Raw genomic sequence first — 13,909 nt, forward strand, 5'->3', positions numbered from 1 at the left:
AGTACTATTGTCATCCATAGTTCTGCATGCTAAAATGTTTGAATCAGAGTGCCTTTGTTTTTCTCTTAAGAATTTTGCCTGCATTTCATAACCAGCCATGCTTATGCAGTTAAAGTTCAAAGTTTAAAATTCCTGTGCATGCTTTCCTTCCCTATGTTGAGATGAAATGCTGTAATTTACTCTTTGATATAGATGTACTTTACCCATATTTGTCTTGGATGACTACATTTTACTCAGTTTTTCTTGTACAGTACATAAACCAACCATTTTCTGACCAAATCCTGCATTTCCTATGTACTGACCTATATTTTATTTTTTTTTTTGTTCCCCAATTCCTTATTTTTTTCTTCTGCATTGCTGTTTCCCTTCCCCATTTCATCCTTTTCCCTGTGTGTTCACCTTCCCTTTCCTTGTCTTTTCCCAAATGCCCATTCCCTTCCCTGTCTTATCCTTTATTTTCCTTGTCCTTGTCTTCATCCCCTGTCTCCATTCCCTGTGTTCATGCTTCTGTGCTTGAACAAATGTTCCTCGGACCAACTTGCCCCAATTAACCGCCTTGAACCATGATCCATGACCACCTCACCATTCTGCGGGAACCACCCTTCGTTATGGATGATCTGTTCATCTCCGCTCTTCCTCGACTCTTCTCTCTTCTTGTCTTACGCTGCTTGCTCTTCTCTCCTTCTAAAGATGGTTACGCCCCAAAGTCTGTTTACCCTCTTCGGTATGTTATTGTTAGCACTATACTTTTATTATTGATTTGATTTTTGTTTCACCTTAATTCTTATTTGTAGCTAGCACTTTGGCTTAAAGTTGAATAGTAAATCTTTTGCTATTTTTCTTTGCTATTTAAAACTCTCCATAGACACAAAATTTGTTTTAATGCATGCTGATTTATTTTGCATGATCTTTAATTTAATATCATTCACATAGCTTTGAGGGTTTATCAGAGATTATTCTTTTCAAAATTCACTGTTCAAAATCTTGATCTTCTTTATTCATTTGTGAGAATGATGAGTTTGAATGAGTGATCATGTTGATGTCTGAATGTTTCATTAATATGTCAGAAAGATAATATTTAGCTGACTTGCACGTAAAATTAATTCCATTTTTGGATTACCTCTCTGTGGCTCTAAAATAAGGTGTTTATGGAGATGTGCAGCGTGTGAAGATTTTGTACAACAAGAAAGACAGTGCTCTAATACAGATGGCTGATGGAAACCAATCACAACTGGGTAAGATTAAATTATATGTTATCTATACATCTTCAAATCTGATTTCAAATATATAATCTAAACCTGTGAATATAAACAAACTCTTTATGTTAGTAAGAAGCCATTTATTAATAGCCAGGGTTCAAAATGTCATGTTAATTTTCATATTTTAACATGAATAGTTGTACATGATGAACATATTTGTATTTTTCTGCTGTCCTCTTAACCATTTCTTGTGTGGAGTCTAAGGAAGAAATGTTTTGGCTTCAAAATTACAATAACAATTTCACATAAGAATTATGACATACATATTAAAGATCCTTAGTGTTTTTCATTCCTGGATACTCCTTGTAATCAAAGTTAACAGTTCATATAGTCCACGGAATCCTGATTAACGCTGTCTTATTTTAATTCTTCTAAAGTCATTTGCAAGTATTTAACTAAACTTAGTAAAGAGTCACATGGGAAATGTATTTTAGAGATACCAGGTTCTTACAAAATGAAAAATTTACACCAAATATCCCACTGTTAATCCTTTTTGAAATCTTAAAATGTACTTCAGACAAGTTACACTTATACTATTAGATAAATAATTGATGACTTAATTAACATCTCGTTTGAATTCATGCACAAAGCCAAATCACATAAATCTAGAATGTAGCTGCATATTCATGGTGTGATTGACTGTAAAGTCAATATGTTCTTAGCTTATAATTCTGTTAGTTGAGATTTGGCGATGATGGTACTTTAGATTGGGTGTACTCATGTTATTAATTTTGAAATTTGCCATTTTTGGGGTAAAAACTAGTGTATTTTTGCTATTATATCCAGTGAGACTCACAAACTAAGAACATGATGAACTAGACCTTTTAGCCTTTGGAGTCAGAAGTAAGTTTGAAATTCTGTGTTTCTTACCAGCTATTATCCATCTTTAGTGGAAGTTATATAAAAGTGCTGATGATGTCATAGATGCTAATTAAATCTTTTCTTCTTCCTCTGCTTGTGTACACTTCTGTACTCTGGTGGGTGTAGTCATTGCCATTGTTTTTATAAACTTTGCAAGTAGCATTTTACAGTTTTTGTTTCATAGTTGACAAAGCATTCTTAAATGTTTGATTTTCTTCCTCATTGTGTGAGCTGTGGGTGGCATTACCCTCATGTAAATAAAGGATACGCAATCATTACGGTTGAGAAGTACCTGAGGTAGAATTTAACCAAATGTTTCACGATATTTTTAGTTTTGTTTTATGTAAGGACTAGATAAGTGATAATTTAATTTTTGCTATACTTGTATTAGTCTGTTTGGGCTGCCATAACAGAATACCACAGACTGAGTGGCTAAAACAACAGAAATTTATTTTCTTATAGTTCTGGAGGCCAGTAGTTAGGTGCCAATAGATTTGGTTTCTGGTGAGGACTTTCTTCCTGGCTTTCAGACAGCTCCATTCTCCATATGTCCTCACATGGCCTTTCCTCTGAGCCTTTTCTCAGCCTCTGAGGCTCTGATTTCTCTTCCTGTACTTATAAGGACACCAGTCTTATTGGATTAGGGCCTCACCCATGTGACCTCATTTAACCTAAATTACCTCCTTAAAGGCCCTGCCTCCAGGTAGTCACATTGAGGGATTAAAGCTTCCATATATCACTTTTGGGAGAATACAGTTCAGTGCCTAACAATACTTAACATTGATAAATCTTTTACCCCTAATTTTTATAAAATTTTTTTACTAAAGCTTTGACTTACTAATAGCATGATTTATAGGTTTCAAACTATATGTAGTGGCAAATAATTTATTATTTCTCATTGCTGCCAGGTTAGATTTTGCTTTCTTGAAGTATATGTCCATAAAAATATGTACTTGCACCTTTAATGCCTTTACAGCACACACACAAACACACAAATCCTATACAAAACTAGGGTGCACTATTGAAAAAAATAAGTGAAATTTTTTTAAATGTAGTATGCTTTTTTTATGGGCTCTGTTCTCATTCTTTTTGGTTTTCATGGGACTCTGTTTGGAAATACTCATTGTTTTATAATATAGGCAGATGTTTTTGTGCTCAGGAAGTAGTATGGGAGAAATAAACGGCAAGGTATAGTCAGTAGTATACAAGTGTGAATGGGATTGTTGCAAATCTTAGAGGCCATGTTAAATCATTTTAGACTAGAGTTTTAAAATTTGCAAACATTAAGATTTTTCAGTTTCTACCATAACCTATTTAATTGATACTGGAATTTTCTTAAATTGGATATTTTAGGAATAATATAATTTGTAAATTATGTTTTGAAGTAGTGTACTGATCTTCAGCGATTAAAGTAAATGAGTTCTAAGGAAATGTCAAAGAGTAGTTCCTTGTTAAAATAATTATCTTGTTTCTCCAATTCATATTTTCAAGAACTACTTATAAGAAAGCCTCAACTGTTCTTATTTAATATGTAGCTGCCATCTCAAAAGTAAACTTACTTCTTCTTTAACTACTGAATTATATCTAGCGAAGTGTGCTGTAAAGGGAGGAGGAATCATGTAACTCTGGTGTTGTGATATTTGAGCAGTTTTTAAGTATGTGTATTTATTGGCTTTCACTTCTTCATTACTGTGAGTAATGGAGAACTCTAAGTCGCACTTTGAGGTATTGCTGGTCTCATAGAAGGGAGCTCTCAATAGACCTTCCCCCAAAAAAACAGTCAAAAGAAAGGAGGGAAAAATAGCAAATGATATGGAGAAAATGGGGGAAAATAGAAATTTGAAAGTAATGATAGAATCAAGTCCAGATGTATCAACAGTAACAACAGATGTAAAGGAGTAAATTCATCAATTAAAAGACAGATTTGATTTTTTAAAAGCCACCTATTTACAAGAGATGTGAGGTGCAAAGATGTAGAAAGATTGAAAGTAAAGGGATATAAAAAGGATAATTGACAGGTAATAAGCAAAAGAAAACTTACGTACCTATATTCATTTAAGATAAAGATTATTGATAAAAGATTTATTAGTTCACCAAGAAGATGACAAGTTTTATGTGTATGTGTGCCTAATGAAATAGCTTCAAAATGTGTAAATTATAAATGGATAGAACTGCAGGGAGAATTGAGCAAATTCACCACGATAATGGAGGTTTTTATACACCTTGCTGAATTATGTCAGGCAGAAACCCCCCCAAAAAAATCAGCAAGACGCAAATGATACAGCACAATTAGATTAACAGAATTACACATATATAGAATTAGGCATCTAATAGTTATACATCCAACACATTCTTTTTAAGTACATAAGGAATGCTTACAGAAAGTGATCACAAACTAAACTATAAAGCAAGCTTCAGTAAATTTCAGAGAGTATCATACAGACCAAATTCTCTGACTACTGCGCAGTTAAGTTAAAGAGTTAATAACAGAAAGATACATTTAAAATCTCCAGGTATCTGGAAATTGAAAAATAATTCCAATATCTCATGTCTCAAAGAAGTTATTTTAATGGGAATTTTAAAATATGTAAAATTAAATGGTAATAAAAGTACTGTACATATTAGTATGTGTGGTACAGTGAAAGTGATATTTTACAGAATGTTTTAACTGTTAAGAATAATGGTATAGGGACTTCCCTGCTGGCACAGTGGTTAAGAATCCACCTTCCTGGGCTTTCCTCGTGGCACAGTGGTTAAAAATCTGCCTGCCAATTCAGGAGACACAGGTTCAAGCCCTGGTCCAGGAAGATCCCACGTGCTGAGGAGCAACTAAGCCCGTTCGCCCTAGAGCCCGTGCTCTGCAACAAGAGAAGCCACTGCAATGAGAAGCCCGTGCACTGCAGCGAAGATACTGCCCCCACTCGCTCCAACTAGAGAAAGCCCGCATGCAGCAACAAAGACCCAATGCAGCCAAAAATAAATAAATAAATTTATAAGAAAAAAGAACCCGCCTGCCAATGCAGGGGACACGGGTTTGAGCCCTGGTCTGGGAAGATCCCACATGCCGGGGAACAACTGAGCCCATGCGCCACAACTATTGAGCCTGCGCTCTAGAGCCTGTGAGCCACAACTACTGAGCCCACATACCACAACTACTGAAGCCTGCATGCCTAGAGTCCATGCTCTGCAACAAGACACTGCAATGAGAAGCCTGCGCACCGCAACAAAGAGTAGCGCCCTGCTCGCCGCAACTTGAGAAAGCCCGCACACGGCAACGAAGACCCAACACAGCCAATAAGTAAATAAATAATTTAGAAAAAAAGAGAGTAATGGCATAAACCCAAGGAAAAGAGATAATAAAGACAAGACTAGAAATCAATGGTATAGAAGACAGTTGAGAGAAAAAAAAAATAAAGCTAAAAGTTGGGTCCTTTGACAAGACTAATAAACAAGTGGATATCAAGATTCATTTTTTTTTAAATGGGAGAGGCAACACTATTTTTAATTATAAAGGGGATAATTATTGATATAGTTCTAGTTCCACATTATGTAAACTACGTATTTTTTTTTACCATCTTTTAATTTCTCGTTATTCATTACTATTTTCAGAGATAAAGGGAGAGGTAGAAAATAATACTCAACCAAAAATGACGTTTCCACTATGCAGCATTGACTTTTTTCTTCTTGATCATTGATTGCTTTGTTCATTGATGCCATATTTCTTGGAACAGATTTCAAGATATTAGAGTCCTGTTACTTAAACTTGATTCATTTAAAATTTTTCTAATCATTTCCTTCTGCTTTGTTTAATCAATATATATACCTCCATTTTTGACGAGCTTTTTATTGTTTAATACCCTTAAAAGCCCCAGTATTCTATTTACCCCTTTCCTTAACCCCCATCCACTTTAAATTTACTCACATCCTTTTATCAGCAATCAGCTGACTAGAATCTCCCGTATTACGTGGTTACTTTCTGAGTTAGCTGTTTGGTTATTTTGCTTTATTTTTGACCCCATTTCTCTATCATCCATCTCCTCTTGGTGCAGTTACTTACTATGCCTAGGACCTCTTGTTATTTGTGCCCTTCAGTATCTCAAAGCTCAACTGTTTGTGTAGTATTTTTATAACTTCTCAAAAGCTGCACTAATACACCTTTTCTTATGACAACCTTAGTCTACTTCTTTATGCCACTTTATTCCCAAAACTCATTCCTTATAACACATTTTGTATGAGGTAATAGCTAATAGCACTTTATCATAAGCAAAGTTCTGTTCACTTAAAACAACAAAATTAATAGAACCTTAAAAATATTTTATAATTCAAGTAAGCTTTATTATAAAAGGAGTTTACATACCATCACTATGGATAATTGAGTTGATTTTATAAGTATACGCGAAATACAGTGTAAGGAAATTAAGGCCTGACAGCTTATTTTTTTAATTAGCCTCAGTTGAAAATCTAAGAAAAAACTATTACAAATGTATAACACTGCAGTAAATCAGGAAGAGTAAACTTTTTTTTCCTTCCAGTTTTACAGTTATACAGCACTGTGTAAGAGGTACAGCATTAATGATTTGATTTGTATACATCATGAGTTGATTATCACAGTAAATTTAGTGAACATCCATCATCTCATATAGTTATAAAAGAAATAGAAAAATTTTTTGTGTTATGAGAACTCCTAGGGTTTAGTCTCTTAACTTTCATGTATAACATACAGCAGTGTTAAAATTATGTTTATCATGTTGTACACTACATCCTTAGTATTTATCTTATAACTGGAATAGTAAACTTATTTTTACAAATTAGGGAAGCTATAAATGAAAAAGATTTTTTGGAATGGTACCTTATACTTCTATAGCATTTTCCTTTTCAGACCTGTTTTATATTTAACTGGTTTATTCTATACAAGTAAGTATGACAAGATGCATGGATTTAACAAATTCCGGGTATCTCCTGTGTCAGACTGTGTACTGTAGTATACTAATCAAATTAAAACATTTGAGAGTAGGGATTTTATTCTCAATTTCCTGCTCTTCCATATTGCCTTTACCTCTCTGTTTAATACTCTAATACTTTGATTTGAGTAGTCAAATAGACCTTCAATATGACTTATGACATGGTTTTCTTCAGTTGTGACTAGTGAATAAAACATAAAACGTATAACTGTTCTCTAATCTCAGACCAGTTCTTTTAGTTGAAAAGTAACCCAACTGCTGCCTCAAGAAGTAGCTATGTGATGTTCTGTGTTTAGGCACTGTGCTGTGTGCTGTGGGGAGAGGCACTGGTTCCTGCTTTCATGTATCTTACAGTCTGAAGGAGGATATAAATAATTAAAATGTAATGAATTTATGAAAACAAATAAAGGGTACTGCATGGGGGAGTATCTAGTGAGGTTCTGAACCTTTTCTAGATGATGAAGAAAAGGCCCTCTTGAGGAAGTAATACTAAAGGATAAATAGATTAGGAGGGATAGTGAAGGAGATAGGAAATTGTTATAAATAGAAAAGCATGCACACGGGGCTAAAGGTAAAAAAACTAGTGTTTAAGAAAATACGTTTTGTACACCTGGAACATTAAGTACAAGGAATACAGTACTAAGATACTGTAGGTTCCATGAGGAGGGCTAGGATGGTTCTTGTCTTACCACTTGATTCTCAGCATTAACAAAGTGGTTAGTATTGTATATCATCAATAAATGTTTTTTCAGGGATGCTTGATAGAGATGTTAGGGTCAGACTGAGAAAGGCGCATAAGCCATGTTAAAGAGTAAGTTTAGACTTTATCCCTAAGGGTTTTAAGCAGGTAGTGACATAGATTTGTATAGAATGGATTGGAGAAAAGTAGAGAAAAATCCAACAAGACAAATTAGGAGACTGACTGAGTTATCCAGATAAAAAAAATAATGGCAGTGAAAAGTGTAGAAATAGAAGATGAATTTGAGAGTAATTAAGAGGATGGGTATGGTAGGACTTGGCAATTAGGATATAGATCAGCAGGGAGAAAATGTTACAGATGAGTACTAAGTTTCTTTCTTGGGCATTTAGCAGGACTGTCAAGGAAGAGAGAGACTCACATTTTGGATTTTCGTTCTATAAAAGAGGCTGGCTTTTTTGCCTCAGTGCCTTGTCTAGTGCAAATGAACTTGTTTTGTCACCAGTGGCTGTTGTAAATTCATGATTTATTTTAAAATCATAACAATTCAGATATTTCAACTTTTCTAAAATGAGAATTATTTTTGCTTTGAACCTTGATACTGTTTTTTAATAGGCATTCTTCCCCTTTATAGCCATGAATCATCTTAATGGACAGAAGATGTATGGGAAAATTATTCGTGTTACTCTGTCTAAACATCAGACTGTACAACTACCTCGAGAGGGACTTGATGATCAAGGGCTAACAAAAGATTTTGGTAATTCCCCACTGCATCGTTTCAAGAAACCTGGATCCAAAAATTTTCAGAACATTTTTCCTCCTTCTGCAACCCTTCACCTATCCAATATCCCGTAAGTATTAAAGCTGGAGTAGTTTATTAAGGTTATACATTTTAGGAAGAAAATATAAACATTTTTTATTAATTGTTACTCTTTTTCTCTAATTTTCCCAGTCCTTCAGTAGCAGAAGAGGATCTACGAACACTGTTCGCTAACACTGGGGGCACTGTGAAAGCATTTAAGTTTTTTCAGTAAGCAAGCTTTCTTGTCTTTAAATTAGTGACTTGATAGAAGTAAAAGTTTTCTTCAAGTAGTTCTTTTTGTTTCTAGACGTCTTTGATTCTGGAATGGGCAAAAGTTAAGTATTTAAGCCCTTCCTAATTTTTATGAAGTATCTAATTTCATACTTTTGTTTCAGAAGAGATCACAAAATGGCTCTTCTTCAGATGGCAACAGTGGAAGAAGCTATTCAGGCCTTGATTGATCTTCATAATTATAACCTTGGTGAAAACCATCATCTGAGAGTGTCTTTCTCCAAGTCAACAATTTAAAAAAGGGGAGATGAAGATTGGCGATGAATCACATTGTTTGGTGTCAACACCTATTGACTGTTCAGAAAAGTGGGGACCAGAGTTTGATTTTTTTTGTTGTTTTCTTTTCTTTTTTCCCATGCTGTTATCATTCCTTGGTTATAAAAAGAAATGGCATATGTAAAGGCAGAGTTATTAACTGCTCTTTTTCATCTGTTCTGTAGAGAAGCCATTTTTATTGTCTGTTTAAAATTTTAATTTTACTTTCCTTTTTCAACTTAGTTGACATACGTGCCTTAAAAAGGAAAACTAGTGTTGCTGTTGTGCATTTACTAGAAGAAAGGAATTGGTTGTCTAGGGCACATTGTTAAATGGGAATTAACAATATGTTTAGGCAGGGGTGTGTAAAAAGGGTTAAGTTTTTGTTTCTCCTGCTTGGAACTTATTTTGAATTATTGGCTTGTCACATTTCTTTCTATTTAATCAAATAAGATACATAATACTGAAAGAATAAAGCAGCATTTTTTTAGTTTTTACTACCTTAGGCTTTATTGCTTTAAAAAAAAACATTGGCCTTTTGTATCTCACAATTCTGGTCTAGATTCAGTTATGAATGTAGGCATTAGTTAAAATTAACAAGATGCAGAGTATTAATTTCTTAAGACAACAAAGTGATTTCTGTAAGTTTGAGCCCTACGTGGAAAGCATTGTGGAATCTTAACCTTTTTGTACACACTCTTGTGGGACGTATCATATAAATGTCAGCACTAAGTAACGTCTTGTTTGTGGCTGAATATTTTTCGTAGATGTTTTTGAAGTTGACATGATTTATGTGCATTTAAATATATATTGCCATCCTTAGTTTGTAATTAAGATTTGGAATACGGTTGTGGATTTCTGAGCATGTGCAGACTGGTCTAGCTAGTTCAGGAACTGGTGCATGTATTTTTCAAAGATAAAAGAAAGTGTACTGCGAAAATTTGCAGGAAGATTAATTTTGTGGCAGTTTTCTAAAACTGACAACCAGGTGGGACCAAAGTTTATGTGCCTTTAGTCTTAATTTACCTTGCATTGTAATATTCAGTTTTAATAAATCTTCAAAATATTTTGTATTTAGGAATAGATCTGACTTTGACTTTAATAAAAACATGGCTCAGAATCTACAGGTCAAATTAATTTGAACAGTTCTTGTCAATCTGAATTGTTGATTCTGTTTAAATGACCAATACTTTTTCAAATTGATGTACTTAGTTTCAAGGTTCATAGATTCTGTTATCTATGTAGACAGAATGGTCATGTATATTTTCTATTAGTTGAGTTTTTACATCTTTAGAAATGTAAAATTCAGTATAGTTTGAAAGCGGCACAATTAAAAATTAATTTTCTAACAAAGTTGGGAGGTTTGATGGTTGTTTAATTTCCTTTTGTGTGTACTCTGCTTACCTCTGTAGCATGCTCAATAAACACTTCTGTAGCTCTGTATTCACCTTTTCTGTCTTTCTCTGCTGCCTTTTCTCTCTCTTCTTCTTTGTTTTCACTCCACTGTGCTTCTGAATTCATGTTTATTCTCTGCCAGGGTGGGAAAGGAATAATAATATTACAATTCTATGGCTTTATACCATAAATAAATCTAGATGCTGTGAAAATATACCAGCTGGTTTTTTTTTAATTTGAAAGATGGTAACTGCTTTTCAGGAGGACACATATTAAACATTTCCCACCCTGTTATAATCTACTGCTTTAAAGACATAACTTTTATTGTATCTTGTTAATTCTTTCTATCTCTTTTGTTGTTGTTGTTTTTTTTCCAGTAGATTTATGCACTAATAGATCTTTTGGATTTGCCATGCTCTCTTGCTGCAGTTTCATCTTTCATCTTTTGTGTCTGCTAAAGATTTCCTACCTTGTGAGTTTTAACAAAGGGTACTTGATGTTACTGGGAAGAAACAGTATACCATCTGCTTTTGCCTTGGGTGGGAAGGAAGATACACATTCAGGTATTTAAAAGTTTAAGGGGTAGTATGTGATGTTACGCTTTTCACTTTTTAAAGGGTTTCGATTAGGGTGCTATTTGTAGTACTCAATATTTTGGGGGGTCACCTTTTTTTTAAACAGGCATTTTGGTGTCTGATAACTTTGTTATACATGTTCCTTAAGTTCTGACAATTATGCAATACTCATACATTAGGAAAGTTAAAAACAAATGAAGGAGTATGCAGTTCATTTAAGTGTGCTTTATTAATACAATAATTCAGTCACTTCCGAGAAAGAAAGAATATAGTAAATAATTGTTTACATTTGGGTCGACATGGGGGGTGATTTGGAAGCTAAGTTATCTCAATTTTTTTTTTCTTAAAATAGCACTGTAGTACAGAAGAACTCTAGCAACAGCACATGAGCCTAAAAAGTCTGTAAAAAACCCATAATATGAATGACTAGTAATCGAACAGAAGTTTTTCTCAGTATTGGGTGGTAGTTGAAATATCTGAAAGTAGGTGCTATATCTGTTTTTCAGGTAGTTCCTTGTGGATGGGATTGGCTTGGAAGAAGAAACAGAAGTTCTGAGATGTTTGTGGGAACTGGGGTTGCTCCAATTACTGAGCTAAGGAGTTCCCAGTATTTCTGATGGAGGAGTGACCAGAAACCCAAGTTTTTCCTGCCTAGGGAGTGTCAGATTCCTCAGTCTTTTAGGGTGCACTCCAGTGCAACCTTCCTTCCAAAGCAAAAGCCAGTGAAGTGAGAATTTTGACATTTTGGAGTGCTTTATTTTCGTACATTATTTTAACCCAGTCCTCAGCATATAGTAAATTGTTTAATTAGGTGAAAATAATAGCTTTGTCATCATTATTATTACTACCATATGCCTCAGTCTTCTCTCTCAAGCGAGCTAGCTAACTGTGAAGTGTTCTTAAGATGCAGCTGCTTTTTAATAGAGGTCTTACCTTGAATATTAAGAAAGATAACTTGATTATTTTTTCCTACAACTGAGAAACTGATTTTTTGACATTAAGATTTATTTTGGAAAATGGGTTTCAAAATACCTACTTACGGAATGGATTCATAAAGTTTACATTTAATGTTAGAAATCTAATTTAATATTTGAAAGCAGCTAAGAACACCCTGGCTTAACCAGGACTAAGGAATCATTATATTTAGTTACATTAGGGATATATTAACACTTTTGAGGCATTTAAAGTTCAAAATATAAGGTTAGTATAATCAGATTGTGGTAATTGGTTATTTCTATTTTTGGATCAACATATAGTTAGCAGAAAAGGACAAGTTACTTTTCTAAGCCTCAGTATCCCTTGTGTATGGGAAATGTAGGCAGTACTGCTCTTCCCACCTCACAGGGTACTGTGAAACTCAAATAGTAGGAATGCAGAAATGCTATGCAATTGATAAATTGCTATGTAGAAGGAAAAGTTGCAATGTCAGTTTCATGTCTGCCGGATCTTAGTTATCTACAATAAATAATACCCCGATATCTCTTTGCTACAGAGGACTTTTTTTAAAGTTTTTAACTGATAACATCTGCTAAAGCAAAAAGATGTAGAATGCAAGTCTATAATGCATCCCAAAGCCAAATGAAAGGAGAATCTGGATTTAGCCTTGTATTTTCTGTTTGAACTATTAGATAGCCTAGTAACACAACACAGATACATATTTAATTATGGACTCCATTTAAAAATGAGATTTTCTGTGTATATACCTTTAAAGGTTGCTGTGAAACAGAGGTAATTTTAACAAAGTCTTTGGAGAATATGAAAAGAAAAGACATTCTCATGAGTAGCTTGGGACTTCAAACAATATTTCCTCACTGCCTTAATATTTTTAAATAGAGCAAAAATCTGAAAATGTTTTTTCATTCAGGAGGAAAGGGTATGGAACTGTTTAGTGAAATTGAACATACATAGGTTTCTATTTTGGCTAAATATTTGTTTCAAGAAAATCTGTTGGTAAGAATTCAGTAGAAAATCTCAGTTTTAAGCCAGAGTATTAGGATATGTGTACCAATTATCAAAACCCTTAATTTTGGAGTTATTCTTTATTCTCCTAAGTATACTTATTCCCTTTATCTTTTTTTGTTTTAGATTTTGCCAATAAAGTATTAATGTTAAAAGTCAAGTGTCAGATTGCCCACATTAAGGACAAAATGAAGTGTTCAGATACGCAGAAAAATACAAAGAACATAAACAGCTATGCACTTACTATTTCACCACCTAATACCTTCCATACTTTGTGTAATTTTAATATATGACTTAAAAGAAATAAAACATTACAGATTGAACTGACATCCTTTATGTACTCTCCCTGATCTTAGCCCCTGTATATCCCTTCTCCACAGGTAATCGTTACATTGAATTTAGTATGTTTTAAGTTCAGTGGTGGTTTTTCAAAGAGAATTTGTTCTGTATTCTGTAGTCTTAAGTTTTTTTGTACTTAAAAAATACTGCAAATATTTATGATGTTTATTAAATGGTATGATATTTTGTTCAACACTTTAAAATTTTGTTAAGATTAGGATGTCTGGACATTAATAATCCCCTTATCAAATCTCATGACATTTAACCAATTTTAAGGTTATTAAATCAGTTCCTTTTCAATAAATACCATATGAGTTGTTTGAGTCTCAAGTTTTTCCTAAGGCAAAGATGTAAAAAGTAAACAAGGAGCTACCGTTAGTATTTTAAAAGCTGAAATTATGTGTGAGATCCTCAAATACAAAGATATCCTTTCCAGCTTCACATTATAGCCACACTTCGTGCAACTTAATGCCTCCCTCCCATTTCAGTGGACAGAAAGAGTATTCCTCTTAATT

General features: G+C 33.8%; 1 protein-coding gene across 4 annotated transcripts in view; it reads left to right on the top strand.

Moving 5' to 3' along the window:
* Nucleotides 1-13,696, top strand: part of PTBP2 (polypyrimidine tract binding protein 2) — an 83,975-nt gene extending 70,279 nt beyond the window's left edge. For 2 of the 4 annotated variants that reach the window (XM_060026034.1, XM_060026051.1), the window contains exons 10-14: nt 691-724; nt 1,143-1,235; nt 8,413-8,629; nt 8,731-8,808; nt 8,979-13,696. In XM_060026034.1, the coding sequence (XP_059882017.1) occupies nt 691-724; nt 1,143-1,235; nt 8,413-8,629; nt 8,731-8,808; nt 8,979-9,108 (552 nt within the window). In that variant the 3' untranslated portion in view covers nt 9,109-13,696. Of the gene's footprint in view, nt 1-690; nt 725-1,142; nt 1,236-8,412; nt 8,630-8,730; nt 8,809-8,975 lie in introns of all 4 variants that reach the window. The other 2 variants (XM_060026042.1, XM_060026025.2) reach the window with 1 other exon arrangement.
* Nucleotides 13,697-13,909: the final 213 nt, after the last annotated feature.

The sequence above is a fragment of the Delphinus delphis genome, chromosome 1 (assembly GCF_949987515.2).
Source record: "Delphinus delphis chromosome 1, mDelDel1.2, whole genome shotgun sequence".
NCBI lineage: Eukaryota > Metazoa > Chordata > Mammalia > Artiodactyla > Delphinidae > Delphinus > Delphinus delphis.